This window comes from Chrysochloris asiatica, unplaced genomic scaffold (genome assembly GCF_000296735.1).
Source record: "Chrysochloris asiatica unplaced genomic scaffold, ChrAsi1.0 scaffold00078, whole genome shotgun sequence".
Taxonomy (NCBI): Eukaryota; Metazoa; Chordata; class Mammalia; order Afrosoricida; family Chrysochloridae; genus Chrysochloris; species Chrysochloris asiatica.
Window position 1 is genome coordinate 8,057,216 of NW_006408596.1, and position 17,532 is coordinate 8,074,747.

Here is a 17,532-nt window from a genome sequence, read left to right on the forward strand (position 1 = left end):
CTTATACCTGCTGTTAAGTCTTGTTATATAAGGCACTAATAAAGAAGCTTATAGATTACTATGTCACAAATTTGATTGTAGTATGGTAATCTGTATTACTATAGATTTCTTTCTGTTCCTTTGTATTTTAGAGAAAAAAACCAAAAACTCCCACTTGCCGTTCAGTCGATTCAGACTCATGGTAACCCTGTGTGTGTCAGAGTAGAAGGGTGCTCTATGGGACGCAGTATGCCTGGTTTTTCAGAAGCAGATCACTGGGCTTTCTTCCAGGGTACCTCTGGGTGGTCTTGAACTGCCAACCTTTTGGTTAGTTGAGCATGTTAGCCATTTCACCACCCAGGGACTTCTTGTATTTATAGTATGTATTTTTTTTTGTTAAAAACAGTTTTCTGAAAGGTTTCCTCAGACTGCCAAAGGGGCCCATGTGTGCCAGCGCAAACTGTGAGATCCCTGAGGGCAGACTGAGTTAGCCTTGTTTGCCACTGAATCCCCAGTGCTCAGCAGAGTCCCTGGCACATAGCACGTAACCAGTGAGTATCTCCTAAATGAATCTGTGTGCAGGGGCAGACTCTCACCTCCCAAGTCACCCAAATAAAGCAATCCACTCATGCCACCCCTCTGGCACTGGAAGATGTCGCTTTATGGTGTAAAGCTGTTGGGGGGAAACATCTGGATACTCACCCTGTCCCCAGGAGTTTAGGAGCTTGTTTCCAGTGAGCTCACAAGGAAGAAGGGAAGGGACCCTTCTGCCTCTCACCCCACCTTCCATCATCTGCTGAGGGACATCTCAGCTGTGACCTCTACCTGTAGGGTGCTTCCTGACCCACCTGCTGCAGGCTCTGGACCTCTTACCTGGATTTGTGAGTATTGGTCTGTGTGTCCTTGGACGCAGACTCGCTCTTGTTTTGCTTCACCATAGACAAGATACTGTAAAACAGGAGGAGCCTCTTATGTAGGCAATGAACACATGGTGCACCAAGACAAGGAAGGTTTGTGGGAGAATCCCTACCACGCACAAAGACCACTTTGAGACTATGCTGGTTATACAGATTCCTGGGCCCCACTCCCAGAGGCCTGGATTCATGAGGCCTGTAGCAAAACCCCAGAATTTGTACTTAACCCCACACCCCTACACATACATGCAGTTCAGGGAGCACACTTTGAGAACTCTAGACTTTTTCTTATACTGAGATATAATGTTCAATTTCGTTGCTTGTAAAAAATGTCGCTTACTCTGGAGGTTTGGATTTAGTGGTCTGGGAGGAGGTCTGGAAATTTTTAACAAAGAACTTCAGTCAGTTCTACTCTTACAGGATATTTGGTAAACATTACTACTGGAGGGTATGGAGTCCTGGTGTGGCACTGTGGGTTACTGCACTGGACTGCAGAGTTGGTTTGAACTGCAAGATCGGTGGTTCAAGCTCACTATCTGCTCCTTGGAAACCCTATACAGGGTCTCTATGGGTCAGAACCTGCTTTGGGTTGGAACCCACTTTGAGTCGGAATTGACTCGACAGCACTTAACAACAAACAACAACAACAACTGGAGGGTGTTAAGAGAAGAAACCACCTTCTTAGACAACGAGGCGCCAGTCTGACCTTTGGGCTGGGAGGTGTACTGGTTGGCTGCTGTTGCTAAATGCAGTCTGACTTACAGTGACCGTGTATAGGGTTTCCAAGGAGCCACTGGCTGATTTTGCTGTTCAAACTGATGTTGCAGTCCAGTGCTTATCCTATAACACCACACTAGGGTTCTTACTATCCCCAGGATTCAAACTCAGCCTTAAGGGGGAGCAAATCTGGTGTGTGACATGAGGCCAGTGGAATCCCTTTCAAAGTGAGGCGCTGGAGAGAATCTGTAGTGCTCCCTAACTGCCTCTCCGCAGCTCCACACTGACGCCGTCAATATCTGCTGCCTGGGCCAGAGATTAGGGAGATCATTTTTTTTGCCTCCCAAGGGAAATGATGTCGCTTAGAGATTTCAACAGGTTCTCTGCTCTGTAACCATGGTTATTTTCTCCTTAAAGTGAAGGCAGAGGCCATGTGATGGGTCTTGTGAAAACCAGGTTCTGCTGGTGGTTTTGTTGTTGAAGACCTTAAGCAAGTCACTCATTGGTGGTATCCTCCGTCTCTGAGATGGAGTGGTGGTGATGGTTACTATGAGGGGACTTCAGAAGGTTCATGGAAAAATGGAATGAAAAGATAATGCAATTTTCCCATGAACTTTTTGAAGCCCCCTTGAATACCCATCTCAGCAAGGTTCTGCGAAACTGCCATGGGACAATATATGTGAATAAAAGTAATGTTCACCCAATCACCTCCATCACTGCCATTTATGGGGTGCTTGGCACATACTAAGTATACTACATGCAATATTTTACTAAATGTTTTAAAATGACTCATTGCAATAGGCATGATTTTCGTAACACCAATAAAATACAAGGATAATCTCATGTACACCCATTTGGGGTAGATTGTTAATAAGCCTCATTTTATAGCAAAAGAATCAGAGAGGTGAAGCAACTTACCTAGTATCACACAGCAAGTAAACAATGGACATGGAGATGGGCCTTAACCTATTAGATCCCAAAGCCAGTGCTTTGACTGCTGCATGTTTTCATTTGTTAGATTCGAAGATTGAGAATTGGGGAAAGGTTAAGAGACTTGTCTAAGGACATCTGGTTTGGACCAGGTCAGTCTGAGTCCAACACCAGTGCTCATGTCTGTCATTTCTCACAAGGGAAGGGGCCTCAGTGAGTGGGTGCTTCACTTACACTGTCTGTGACACTGACAAATTGGGCACAGCAACTGGGGCTTTATGGGCCAGCATCATCTCCGAGTCCCTCTAAGTGCCACTCTCCCGAGCTCCAATGCGGATCGAGGCAGCAGGAGACAAATCCATCACCAACACGCAGAAGCGGGTGTGATGCATATGAAAATGCTTGGTGAACTGTAATTATGGTAATAACAATAACCAATAAGTCACAGCCGGCATCCCAGTGGGCTGAAGATGATGATGAACCTCTTCCAGTGCCTCATTTATTTTTGGAAAGTAATTTTCCTACTCAGAGGGAATCTACCCTGAGGAAGGGAACTTCAGTTCATGTCTGTGTGCTCTCTGAGATGTTTAGATGTCAGAAGTCCTGTGGACAAGGCTTTTCACCAAGGGGAGGGCTCCTCGAGTCCAGGTCTCATAACACCTCTTGGTGAGCCAATAATATTGGTCGCTGGCTTGAAGTTTTAGAGACTTCCTGTTGCTCTTAAGATAAAAACCAGAATTCTTGAGGTGGCCTCCAAGGGCCACAGACCAATTATGCATCTCTCCATCTTGTCATGATTTCATTTCAGATCCTCAAAGATGCCATAGAGCATGTGTACACATAGGATGCCTGCTCCAAAGCTTTCTCATGCTTCATCCAAATCTTAGCTAAAGTTTCCTCTTTGGGGAAAACTTCTCTGATCCCCATCCCTTCTCCTGACTAGTTCAGACACTTCTATTATTTATACTTAGAGGTTTACCCTTCATGACACTTTTCTTAATAATACAGAGGTGGAACTTCAACAAGTTCATAGACAAATGAAATTGAAAGACCATGGAATTTTTCTGTGAACTTTTTGAAGTACCGTCATAAATCTTGGTGTGGTGTTGTGGGTTAATATGCTGGAGTGCAAAGTCAGTTTGAACAGCAAGGTCAGTGGTTCAAGTTCATCAGCCGCTTCTCAGAAACCCTATACAGGGTTGGAACTGACTTGATGGCACTTAACAACAACAATAACATAAATAGTACATTATCTATAAATAGTTATAAAAAGAATGCATTAATAGTCTTAGGATTCCTGGGATTCAGAGTAGCAGTGTGCTTACGAGAATAGCTTTTAGAATTAAAAAAACCTGGATTTTAGTGTGGCTTTCCCATTCACTGGCAGGATGACCTTGAACAGGTGGTATAAGCTCTCCGAGCCTCATTTCCTTATTTGTAAAATAAAGGGAATAGTAACTACCTCATAAGGTTGTTCGAAGAATGCAAGGAGGCAACTTAGGTGAATAAAGAACAGAGCTCAGTGCTTGACTTAGAGAAAATGTCTTATAACTGGAAACTGCTGTTGTTAATATCCTCACTGTTGTCCCCAAAAGTCAAGAGAACATACCTAGGTACTTTTTTTTGAGTCCCATCTTCTTTGATGACTGTTCTCCGGGCATCTTCCCAAACCATCTCTAGTAGCTTTTGCAGATCTGATGGGAACAAAAGGGGCCACTGTATGGGTGTGCCTGTGGGCTGAGAGTCAGGGAGCTCTCGGGGAGGAGTAGATCAGGGTCCTAGGAGAGGCAGCTGACAGTGTTGAACAGGCTGTCACCTGACTGCCACACTTCCTGCTTAAAACACTAAAGTGACTCTCCATTTCCTTTTGGGCAAAGTCTAAATTCCTCCACATGACCTCTGTGGCTCTGAGGATCCAGGTGCTCTCTCCTGCTCCTGTTTCATGTCACCTTTTCTCCCCCCTCTTAGACTCACTGGTAACCAGAGAGAAAGAACTGTTTGCGATCCCAACGAGGTGTTGCCACTTTCCGAAAACTCTGTCTGATCCCCATAGCTCTGAACTGGAGATCCATAGACTGGAATTTAGCTCAGAAATATGTTTTATTTGAGGTAAGTGACAACTTTTTGAAAACTGGAATGTTTCATGTGGAAGTTTAGACCTTCAACTTCCTGGGTGGAGGGCTGGGAGGTGGGAAAGGATCTGAGATGGGTTCTACCTACCCTTCCTCACTCCTGCTGCATTTGACCTGTACACAGGCATGTGCTCAGCAGTCCCTGTGGATCCCAGTTCTCTGCATCACATTAGCTGTCCCTTGTTAGCATACTTCAGATTGTTGTATTTTACAACACTCTCAAAAGTGAGAAAATGAAGCATAGATGGGGTGGGCTTTGTGCAGCCAGAAAACTGGGAGAATGTAAGTGAAGAACCACCCCAAGTGTTTCATTATAATGGTCCAGATTTGCAAATGGCTGGCCCCCTTCACTCATTTTCTCTTCATTCCTAGCGTGGAATCTGCTTTACACAAAGCCAGAGGGGTTGAGACCCAGGGTTACTGGTGTTGGTAGCTGTCCGTGGTTCTGAAACACACAGCGTGAGGCTAGTTACTTGGTGACTGTTAGTCACCAGAAACTTCCCTAGCAGAAGAGGTAAAATGAGAAGAGGAATGTCTACACAGACAGAGAACACATGGGTGGAAAATAGTAAAGGAAAGGGAGATAGGGAAAGAGATACTTGTATTGAGATGGACCCCAAATAATTATGTTGTTAAGTGCCGTCGAGTCAATTCTAACTCATAGCAACCCTGTATAGGGTTTTCAAAGAATAGCTGGTGGATTTGAACTGCTGACCTTGTGGTTTGCAGTTCAGTGCTAACCCTATAGCACTACACCAGGAGTCCTAATTATAGGAACCAAGATAATGACTGGAACGTGAGTGACTATAGGAAGAGTCTTATATGTATATTCTTTGCTGTGAAAAACTGTTTGTATTCCAACATGAACAAGCATGTTATGATAGGAATCGCTGAATAAAGCTGAAGTTTTCACAATTTTTTATTTTAACTTTCTATTTTGGTGATGGTTGCACTGTTTTAGAATGGGGAGAAGAGTGGCAAATGTTGGTTCCTTATATATAAAATAAAGACATACCCATTGTATTTTCCTCTCTCCTCTGGAATTCTGGAACTATAGTCACTCCTGTTTAAAGGACCCCATTATGGATCCTGACAACCCTGATCTCACGGAATGGCAATTGCCTGTTCATAGGTCTGTCTTCCCCTTCAGACTGGGAGCTCCTTGAGGGCAGGGGCCACATCTTATTTGTCTTCTTGTTAATCGCTCCTGGCCCTATACCTGGCACATAGGAAGCTGAGTCAATATTTGCTAAATGAATAAATGGTTAAGGTGGCGCTATGGGTAAATGCACCAGACTGCAAAGGCATTTGAACTGCAAGGTCAGTGGTTCAAGCTCACCAGCCGCTCCTTGGAAACCCTATACAGGGTCACTATGTGTTGGAACAAACTCGATGGCACTTAACACCAACAACAAAGGGAAAAAGAGGAAAGATTTGGGAGACTCTGAGCTAGATTTAGGATGCCAAGAAAGCATGACATCATCAGTGAAGGCACTTTTCACCCCTTGGTGGGTGGTTGGAGTTGACTCCAGCTCAGTTATCAAAATCTATGTTTGAAAGGAAGGCCAGAAGCCCTGTGTTTCCCAAGGCTGTCTATGTGCAGTCTTGCTTATGAATGTAATCAGTGGGGTAAGAAAAGAGCTACCCATAATGCTTTTGGCACCAACTAGGCTGTTGTCATGGTGTGGCGCTGTGGGCTAAAGCACTGGGCTGGCAAAGTTGGATTGAACCACAAGGTCAACAGTTCAAACTCACCAGCTGCTCTTTGAAAGCTCTATAGAGGGTCGTTATGAGTGGGCACCAGTTTGATGGCACTTAACAACAAAACCAGGCTGTTGTCAGTGTCACTATGAGTTGGAACCAACTTTATGGCCCTAAATAACAAAAACAGCATGGCTATTGTGGTGGTGTCAGATAAACGCTTGACTGCTACCTGCAAGGTCGGCTATTCAAACCCACCACCCATTCCTCTGAAACCCTATATAGGGTCACTTGAGTTGGAACTGACTCCATGACACTTAACAGCAAGAACAACAGGCTGTGATAACACAAACAGGTATTTTGGACTTCAACTACTAACTCTAAAGTGGTTTGGTTTCCTAGTAATTGGTGGACATGATTCCATTTGACCTGGAGATAACCTTCATTTTTGACTTGTCTTACCCATCTCTCCCACTCCCATGCATCCCAGGTTTATGAAAGATGTGTTAAGAAGCCTGTTCATGAGGGAGATATGTCCTTGGTACCAAGAAGCAACATCTAATAACTCTACCATCCATACCATTACCCATATGTAAACCAGCCTCTGATGGGTGGATACCAGCACCTGTCAAAGTGGGCAGCCCTCCTAGACACTCATGTATAAAAGTTCCACAGTTCACATAATGCACCACAAATACTGTTTTTTCCTGCTCAACAATAATGCCTTTAGGAGAATGGTGTCCACCAATGGGAAGCTTCTTGCATCAGGTTGTTGAAGTGTTAGGTATATGGGAAATAGAACAGGTGTTGGGACTATGAGGTTCATATCTATTTCTCAGAGCTACCTGGGAGATGAAACTTGTTTGGAGAGGATGCAGATGCCACAAAGTGGTGGTGGAGATGTCCTGAGGAAGAAAATCCTGTGACGGATACCAATACTAACAGGAATATACCCCGGGTTTTGGTACTGTGGCTCAAACATACCAACTCTGTGTTTTTGATGATCAAACCATCTCCCCAAAGAAAAAAAATGATGGACAACTCTCTTCTTTCCCTAACCCATCCAAGAGTGTCATCCTTACTGACAAAGCTCATTTCTTTTCCTCTTTGGAGGAAAAATAAGGACATATCAAGTCCGTGGTTGTGGGACTTGAACAGTGGAGGTTCAAGCCCACCCAGAGGATCTTAGAAGAAAGCCCTACTGATCTACTAACACAAAAAATCAGCCCTCAGAAACCCTGTGGAGCACGGTTCTATTCTGACACGCATGGCACTACCATGAGCTGGAACTAACTTGATAACAACTGGTTTTGTTTTTCTTTTGTTGTTGCTGTTGTATAGGAGTTTTGTTTTGATTGGAGGCATTAGCCTGAATCAGGCCTGTCATTTTGTGTTGCTATTTAAATAACTTGCCCCTCTAGAAATCTGAAATTTGGAGCTTCCAGAGTTTGCAGAAGGAACAGGCTTTCATTTCTTAAAAGAACCCCCTGCCATTGATTTGGGGAGGGGATCAGTCCAAGGAGACGTTACAACTGCTGTCTCCAGTGATTTGCATCCACAAAGACTTCATTATGCATCCAGCCCTAGAAATTAGACCTTGGTCAAATGGCACATCTCTCAGAATAGGTTTCATGAATTCAGAATCAATTTGAGGAGGTTTTAGAAAGCAATGAAAGGCTGGGAAATTAATCTACTTTTGTCAAGACTGTGACAAATGGGATGAAGGCTAAATTATAAATTGAGGGAGGCCTGAAATAGAAGGACTTTCTTTCCCAGGTAGGTTTCTGGTGCAAATGTATTTCTTAGCCATTATTGTGTACCTACTGTGTGCCAAGCCTAAGGTGAATGAGATAACTACTGGTCCACACTTGCAGGAAACTCACATCCTTTTTCACCTTTTTCCTTAGGAATAGAGCTCTGATTCTCTTTTGTGGGGTGAAGCATTTGCCATAACCAATTTCTCAACACTCTTTGCAGCTAGGTATGCTTTTGTGACTAAGTTCTGGCCAATAGATTTTAGTAGACGTGTAGTATGGAGCCTCTAAGAAGACTTCTTCATTTCCTCTGGGAGTGGGTATTTTTGTCCTTTGCCAACTTGCTTATACTTCTAGTCTACACTAGTCTAAAATATGTATGATGGCTGGAGAAGAAAGATGGAACTAACATCCCTGATGACCTTTTAAAGCTAACCTACCAAACCTGGACAGTCTTCTTTAATTTGTAAGACAGACAAACTTCTTTTTAATGTCATTGTTTTCCAGATCTTACCTGATACAGTGAGATGCAGTTGTAAACTAAAATTAAGTACTCAATAAAAGCAAACACAAAGGACTAAGAAAATCTAGAATCAGGGAACTGGGGTATCAGGAAAGACTTTCCACAGTGGGGAACATCTAAGCTGGGCTTTGAAAGCTGGGTAGGAGTCCACAGAGAGGAAAGAGTACTGCAGAGAAAGAATGGCATGTGGCTTGCTCAAGAAGGGGAAAGTGTTTGGGTGTGGTTGGAGTGTAGAGGTGAAGATGTGAAGCTGTAAGAGTTGAGCCTGTGACCAGATCATATGCAGTGTCTGGACTTTGTTGTAAAGGAAACTGGGAGGCACTGGCAGATGTTAAGAGTAGAGAGTACAATGTTGGATTTGACATTTTAGAAGGTCCCTGTGACTCAGCACCGAGAATAAAGCTGTGTGAGTGTGGGCAGTACACTGTTTCTGTTACCTACATGACAGGTAGCGAGACTATAGACCAGGGGTCTTAACAGGTCCCAACAGGGGCCCAAGTTCCTTCCAAACCAAACCCACTGCCAACAAATTGATTCTGATTCCTAGAAACCCTATGTAGGGTTCCCAATCCTATAAATCTGTACAGGAGCAGACAATCTCATCTTCTGTCCATGGAGTGGATGATGTTTCTGAACCACCAGACATTTGATTAGCAGTCCAGTGCCTAACTCAGAGCACCACCAGGACTGCTTCCTATAGGAGCCAGGTACCCCAAATGAGTGACATGGGCTGGTATAACAACAACCAAGCTTCCCTTTTGAACTTTAATTTCCACTTTTTCTAGAAACTTTGATAAAACAGAGATTACATGCAAGTTGAAAGCCAGATTGCCTAGTTTCAAATTCATTCATTACTTTCTGTATGACCTTGGGAAATAAATTTAACTCTCCGTGCTCCAGTTTTCTCATCTGAGAAAATAGGCAGAAAAAGATTAAATGAATCAGTGTGTGTAAGGAGACAGAATGGTGTCTGGTACATAGAAGTCCTCCTTAGTTTTAGCTATTAAACTATTATTATCATTGGGATTCTAAGTAGAACAATAGGGCACAGGTGATGTTAAAGAGCAAACTCTCAGCCAGCTGGGAGCAATAACTGGAGGTAACAGGGAGTGGTGGGGATTGTGGTAAACCAGAGAGCACATGTCCCAGCCAGAGGGAGGAGTTCCAGCCTGTTGCTGACAGACAGGATTGCAGATCACTAGGCCTTCAAAGAGAGATTTTTCAGAGTGTGAATTTGTATGTAAAATCTCTCAATATTGAAATGTCACTTTTTGCTTTTTGTGGGGGCAAAGCATAGTGTGTACTAAAAACAACCCATGGAGCCAGATCTGACCTGGAAACCCATGTTTCTATCTCTAAACTGAGACAAAAGTAATATGGGGGAAGACAGGTAGGGTTCCCAAAAGTTTTAAACAACAGCACAGTTGGCCCAGGCAGTTGGTTAGAGGTGGGAGGAAGCTGGCCACCAGAGAAAGGTCTTCAGTGTCTCATGTGCCCAGAGAGAGAGCACCATTCACCGTTCCTTGCAATGCAAGGTCCACGCTCCCAGAAGCTCCCTGCTGCTTTCAGCATAACGAGAGCCATGTACCAGTTCTGGAAACTGGGGATACTCTGTCTTCTTACTTAAAAAGACAAAAGTAGATGGATGTAATGTTAATAATCACACAGGCACGTTCACACAGTAAACCAGCTTCTGCCACTCTTGTCCTTACAACTTTGCACAGACTTCCTATTGTACTGTGAGTCATTCTGAAGTCCTCACCTGGCCATACAAAAGCCCTACATGCTCTGACACCCACCTCCATCCCCAACTTTTTATCTTCAGTCCTCAGGTCTGACATCAGAACTGTGGGAGGATTTTTCAACCATCCTGGCTAAATCTGCCTCATACCCACCAATAGTCTCTCCCTACTGCAATGCTCTTGATTTTCTTCGTAGCATCTATTACCTGCAATTGTCTTGCTTATGGTTTTCTTGTTTATTGTCTGCTTCCTTCTTCAAAAACATAAACTTAGGGAGAGACGGTACTATAAATCTCATCTCCAGGCGCACAGTAGGTGCTTAATAAATACATGTTGAATGAAAGAAGGTTCAAGAAATCCTTAAGAGTCACACATCTGCCCATCATCTAAGTTCCTCTTCCTCTCAGAAAATATATCTGTGATAGTTAAGACTTTGTGTCAACTTGACTGGACCAGGATCCCCAGTGGCTTGGCAGTTGAGATGTTATCCCCAATACAATGTGGTTCACTCTATGATGACTGACCATGAGTAGCCAATCAATTGAAAGGATGTTTCCTTGGGGGTGTGGCCTGTTTCCAATATACTGGACACTCAGAAAAAGTTTGTTTGTATTCTGCTGGGTCTGGATCTTGCATCTGGTTCATTCTCTAACCTGTGGTTCTTGAGCCATTGGCCTGCTCTATTACCTGCCTGCCTCTCTTCCTGTCTGTCTTTCAGACTTACCTGCTGATCTTGGTTCACCTGACCTGGACTTGGAACTTTCCCAGTGTAGTGATTAGGTTTCTGTGTCAACTCGGATAGGCCAGGTTGAGCAGTTGGGATGTGCTTATTCCCATGATGATGAAACCTAATACAGGCATAGTTAACTCTATGATGAGCGACTGTGAGCAGCCAGTCAATTAAAGGGATGCTTCTTTAGGGGTGTGGCCTGTTCCCAGTATAATAGACATGTGGGAGGAGCTCTCTTCCACTGGGGACCAGAGACTCTACAATTGTAAGATAATAAACGTCTCTCTCTATATATGTTTCACTGGTTTTACTTCTCTAGAAAACCTGGCCTGACACCCACCTATACAGTTGTGAGCCATTTCCTTGATATAAACTTCTCTTTTATACACACACACACAAACAGATCTACCTAAAGTCCTGGTGTGGCACTGTGGGTTAATGGACTGGACTGCAAAGTCAGTTTGAACTTCAGAGTAAGTGGTTCAAGCTTAGCAGCCTCTCCTCAAAAACCCTATACAGGGCTGCTATGGGTTAGAACCAACTTGACGGCACTTAACAACAACAAAATATATATTTAATATTAATATTAAATATAAGTTTCACTAGTTTTACTTCTCTAGAGAACCTAGCCTAAGACAACTTCCAGTCAGCAAAAAACCTACAGGGCTTGGAGAGTCCTCTGGCCCCCTGTGAACAAGGGAGGTGGTGAGAATTCTTCTTGTTGGTAGCAGTCATTCTTAAGTGCTGACCACCAATTGGATTTTTGCACTTCTACCCACTCGTATCTTTGCCCATTAGAGCACACTCTAAGCTGGTCCTTCTCAAGTGTACACTACACCAGTCCCTTATAGCTCAGCCTTGTCCACCCTCAGTTACCGCAGGCACTCTAAACAATACTGGCTGAACAGGCAGGTCTCAGCTTGGACCTGCTAAAGGGGCACAGCAGATGGGCATTCGGCAGGAAAGCGTTCTAGACACCAGAGTCCATGATTTTGCAGTGGGCCAGTCCTCCTTCACATCCCTACCTTTCTTTTTCTTCCTCTACCTTCCTCATCTCTTTCTGTATGAGCCCTTTCTATTTTCTTATCTCCTTTTATTATATAAACCCAAGCTGTAGAGTTCTGAAAACCAATTTCTTACATGAGTCTGGAATCCAGTTACAATTCTGTCTGGCTGAGTCCCACAGACCAGCACCCCCACCCCCAACTCCCTTATAATTGCACATATGCACGTTGGCATTTTTTCCTGGAGAGGCATTCTATAGTTTTCCACAGATTGTTTAAAGGTTCTGTAGCTCCAACATTGTGGTGAAATGCTGAAAAGGTGAGCATTACAGAGTGATACAACTTCCATATCTGAAATGTCCAGGAAAGATAAACCCCTACAGATGGAAAGCAGATTTGGAGTTGCCTTGGACTTGGGGTGGGAGTAGAGAGAGACTGAAGAGAAGATGAACACAAGGTTTCATTCTGCGTCAGTGCGAACGTTCTAAGATTTGGTTGTGGTGATGGTCACACAGTTCTGTAAGTTAGCTAAAAATCATTGAACTGCACTCTTAAAATGAGTGACTTTATGATATGTAAATTATACTCTAATAAAGTTGTTTAAAAAGTAGACTCCAGATTTCAGAGATCTAGTATAGAAAAAGGTAAAAATACCTCATTATTTTATATTGATTTCATGTTGAAATGACAATGTTTTACATAAATGAACTAAATAAATCATTAAAATTAAAAAAAAAAAGGGGCAATTAATAACCATGGACTGTCTCACTAAGAGAAGTGCCTCAGATTAATCCAAGTTACAGAGTGTATTTCTGATCTCCAGAGGGAGAAAGCAAGGGAGTCCAAGGAAATTGACCAGGGCTGGTGTCCTTGTGTCTGTTTTGTACATGAAGGCAGAGTATGGAGCACAAGAGATTCTTTGTGTCTGTCTTACAGACAAGAGGTTAGAGCAGATGGTCAGAACCAAGGCAGAACTTACTGATATGAAGAGGTTCTTCATCTGGTTTGGTTGAACATGACTCATTGTCCTCGATGTCCTTGCTACCTGTCCCCTGGGTGACCATACTTGGCAGCTCATCTGAGCCTGGGTTTACAGAGATCATGCTGCTCTGGGGGGATGACCCCCCACTGGTCCGAGACAGACTGGGTGTGGAGCCTTTCCGACTTGGTTTGCGGGCGGTGGTGCGTGGCGCTGGAATTTTTAATTTCTTGGTTTGCTGGAAAAAAGGAGAAAGAGGGATTTCAGAGAGAAATAAGGAGGCAAGGAAAGCAGGCTAAAAGGAAGGAAAGCAGGTAGAGAAGAAGGAAAGAAGTGGGGAAGAAAAAAGTGAGGGCCTGTCTCTGAGCGTGAATTCCTTTTGGCTCTTTCCAAACACTCCTGGTGTGGCACTGTAGGATAAACACCAAACTGCAAACCACAAGGTCGGGAGTTCAAACCCACCAGCTGCTCCTTGGAAACTCTGTAGAGAGTTCGTTTGAATTGGAGTTGACTCGATGACACTTAACAACAGCAGCAGTAGAAGTAATTGCTGGATTTTAGAGTCTTGGTATGGCACTGTAGAATAAGCACTGGACTACAAGGTCGGTTTGAACTGTAAGGTTGGTGGTTCAAATTCACCAGCCACTCCTCAGAAACCCTATGCATGGTCGCTGTGATTCAGAACTGACTCAGCGGCACTTAACAACAACAACAAACACCATGAGACATATTCTCGATCTCAAGAGAGGACATTTTAAACTGTATTATTTGAAACAAACATGTTGGGACTTATTCTATTCAGTGAGTGCCATGGTTGGTAAAGTAGTCCCAACAGGAAGTCAAACACATGGTTCCAATGATGCTGTTTTGGCCTGGAACAATTTTTGACTTTTCTTTTTAATCACCATCAGAGCTGATTATTATATTGTACAAGAGGGTAGGGTATAACTTCTTGGTTTTGACCCCAAATTGTGCTTATCAACTTCTTGTTCACCAAGTTGGATGCCTGGACCCCAAGAAGTGACAGTCTGTAGTCACAGGGGGTTTTCTAAAGGACACAAGATGATGAGAATTCTGACCCTGAAATTGAGGGGGTGGGTCTGGTGGGTTGGGGGCTGAGCCAGGGTTGTGGTAGGCTGGTAGGGAGGACTGGATGGCAGGTCCTCAGAGGCATTAAGGAGTATATAGGGAAAGGTCAGAGTCCCTTTACTTGAGAGCAGGGCACTCAAGTAACGCACTTTTCTACTCACTGAAAGGTTCAAGGTTCAAGTCTTTCTACCCAACATTTAGTATATACCTAACAGGAGCTCTGGTAGTGTAGTGGTTAAGAATCGGGCTGTGAACCTTAAGGTCAGCAGTTCGAAACTACCAGCCAGCTGGCTCAGTGGGAGAAAGATGAGGCTTTCTGTTCCCGTAAAGATTTACAGCCTTGGAAACCCTGTACAGGGTCGCTATGGGTCGGAACTGACTCTACGGCACTTAACAACAACAACAACAACAATAGTGTTAGGACAATTGCATTTTGCAGGATTCCTTTCAGGGCGGTTCACTATATGTGATCATTAGGAATCTTTTCATCATCATATGGGCGGAACTTTGCTGCATCAGCAAAGGGGAGGGACATATTGGTTAGCCCCAAGAAAGAGGAAGGAGGAGAGAGAGAAATTGGAGGTGCAGCCAATGAGATGGGGAAAGACTGTGGGCTTAAGAGTGACTTCTCTCATTGACACCTCAATCCTCCAAATCTTAAACAGAAATCTACACCAATGACAGAATGTTTCAGAATGTGATAGACTAGGGAGTTGGAGTTTGAATTGGACTGAACCAGATCTCTGTGGGGCTCTGTGGGTTACATGACGGTGATAAAGGAAAAGCAAGTAACAAAAGCTGGCATGCTCTCTCTCCTCTGACAAATTAGGAGATTGATGTAGTTTATCATTTGTGCTGGTACTGCGACAGGTCAAGAACTTGTCAGACTGACAGTAGCCCCACCTACTTCCTGTCATCCTCAGGAGAAAGGAAGTCAGATGCAGGGATAATATAAGCCCGTCTTTTCCGTTTTCATCCAGCCTGATAGGATTTCCTGACTCTGTTGGTCAATGCCATCTTTGAAGGCTGGACAGATTATGTGATAGGGTTAGCATGGAGTCTTGCAGGAGGCCTCAAGGTGGCTTTGAGTAAGTTAACGTTCCCTTGCCTCAGTTTCCCCAGCTGTGGAACAAAGAGGGTTGACTGAGATAATCTCAAAAGAACATTCCCTACCCAGTGCACTCTACACATCTTCCTTGAGCTAGGATTTTATTTTATGCTTCTCATGTTGCCATTAATTAAAATTCAATTAACCACCCCAGCTGGGAAATCTAAAGCGAAGGGCTGACACTTTTGATTAATTGAGAGTGGCAGAAAAAGAAAATGTTGAGAGGAGGATGTAACAGGCAACTTCAGCATCTTGCGTGCCCTTTATTGAACGGACTCGCTCTAAACCCCCACGTGGTTCTTCTTTTTTTTCTATATTTACCTAACAAGTGGTATTAAGCACCTCCTGTGTTCTTCCTCAGTAGGGACTGTTCTTTGGCAGCAAAGACATAGAATTTCCTGAGTGACTCCTAGTACTTTCTTAAAACAGGGTTACAAAGTGGCGGCCTGAGTGAAGACATGTTTAACTGTCTCACATTTTAAAACTTGAAAGATAAAAACCTAGCTTATTGGTTTCCTTTGAAATTGCTAAGCCTTGGGCTCCTATTCTTATTTGGCAGAATGAGCTAGAGTTGCACAGAGACTCTCCGCCTTTAGCTGGGCAGCAGTGTGCTGACTTTCCCGAGACCTCACCACTCCCTAATGTTTTGCATCCATTTGACCGTCCTCATGCATGTGGCCTGACTGACCCTCATGGGTTTTTTAGCTTATGAGCATTGCCTTGGTACTGACAAACTCAATGCAGATGGAAGACTATCAGGGCCTGCAGGTGTTGGTTAGTTTTACCAGGGGCTGGGAGGTAGTGAGGTTAGGAGAGGAAGAATGGCATGACCAGGTTCACACACTGTGTATGTGACAGGGTCATATCTCCTGATTCCTCATTCTGTATTCCTCTAACTCCACACCATCCTGCAGTTCAGGGCTTCTTCCATAAGCGTTCTGGGGGGAATTCAGTTTTGTGAGAGTATGAGTTCCATGATTCCTCATTCCCCCTGTCACAGTGTTGTTTTAAGTGCTGTCGAGTTGGTTCTAATCCATAGCGACCCTATACAGGGTTTCCGAGATGGTAAATCTTTGTGGGAGCAGAAAACCTCATTTTTCTCCCATGGAGCTGTGGTTCACAATCCGGTGCTTATCCTACAAAGCCATGATGTTACCCACTCCATTGTTAGTCATGAATATTCCTGAAGGACATTTTTTAAAAAAAGGTCTGTAGCACTTGCTACTTTTTCTGTGCATCTTTGGAGACAGACACAATGTCGTCATAGTAACTTTTCTGTGATAAAAACAAAGACCCTTACTCTCAAGCAAGTAGTCTATGAAAGAACAAACAATGGTGAACATCTTCATGAGGGGCAGATATAATGCTGACATCATGGAGACCGTGCACTTGTAGTGATCAGTGTTTAGTAGATAGACCCTTCGGGGGTACACTCCTAGGTCTACCTTTGCCCAGGTCTGTGATCTTAGGCAAGCCACTAATCTCTGTATCCCAGCTTCTTCCTCTCCCACCCGGTGATAGTAAGAGTGTGCTGTGGGGATATTACAAATATGGAACCGCATAATAAACTCAAAGAGCTTCCGTAGCCCAGAACCTGTTGTTGTTACGTTTCATGGAGTTGGTTCTGTCTCATAGCAACCGTATGTACAGCAGAAGAAAACACTACCCAATCCTGGACCATCCTCACAAGTGCTATCATGTTTGAACCCATTGCTGCAGCCACTGTGTCAGTCCATCTCATTGGGGGTCTTCTTTTATGCTGATCCCCTACTTTTTTCCTCTATTTTTTTTTAACTGCCTTCCATGTCACTCATCCTTCAAGGTTGGCAGTTCAACCTCACTATTCGCTCCTTGTAAACTTTATACTTTATTGACTACGCAAAGACTTTTGATTGTGTGGATCATGACAAGCTATGGACAACATTGAGAAGTATGAGTATTCCGGAACACTTTATTGTGCTCCTGAGGAATCTGTACCTGGACCAAGAGCCAGTTGTTAGAACAGAACACGGAAACACTGAATGGCTTAAGATTAAGAAAGGTGTGTGACAAGGTTGTATTCTTTCACTATACTTATTCAACCTGTATGCTGAGCAAATAATCCGAGAAGCTGGGTTCTATGAAGAAAAATGTGGCATCAGGATTGGAAGAAGACACATTAACAACCTGTGATATGCAGATGATACAACCTTGCTTGCTGAAACTGAAAAGGATGGAAAATATTTACTGA

The 17,532-nt window shown here is 43.7% G+C and overlaps 1 protein-coding gene across 1 annotated transcript in view; it reads right to left on the reverse strand.

Moving 5' to 3' along the window:
- The window catches only part of CCDC60 (coiled-coil domain containing 60), a 257,290-nt gene that overhangs the window by 11,974 nt on the left and 227,784 nt on the right, over positions 1 to 17,532 (reverse strand). Inside the window, exons 7-9 of the mRNA XM_006865505.1 lie at positions 13,106 to 13,343; positions 4,150 to 4,234; positions 853 to 927 (exon numbers count right to left, since the gene is read on the reverse strand). Of these exons, the coding sequence (XP_006865567.1) occupies positions 853 to 927; positions 4,150 to 4,234; positions 13,106 to 13,343 (398 nt within the window). The remainder of the gene's footprint in view (positions 1 to 852; positions 928 to 4,149; positions 4,235 to 13,105; positions 13,344 to 17,532) is intronic.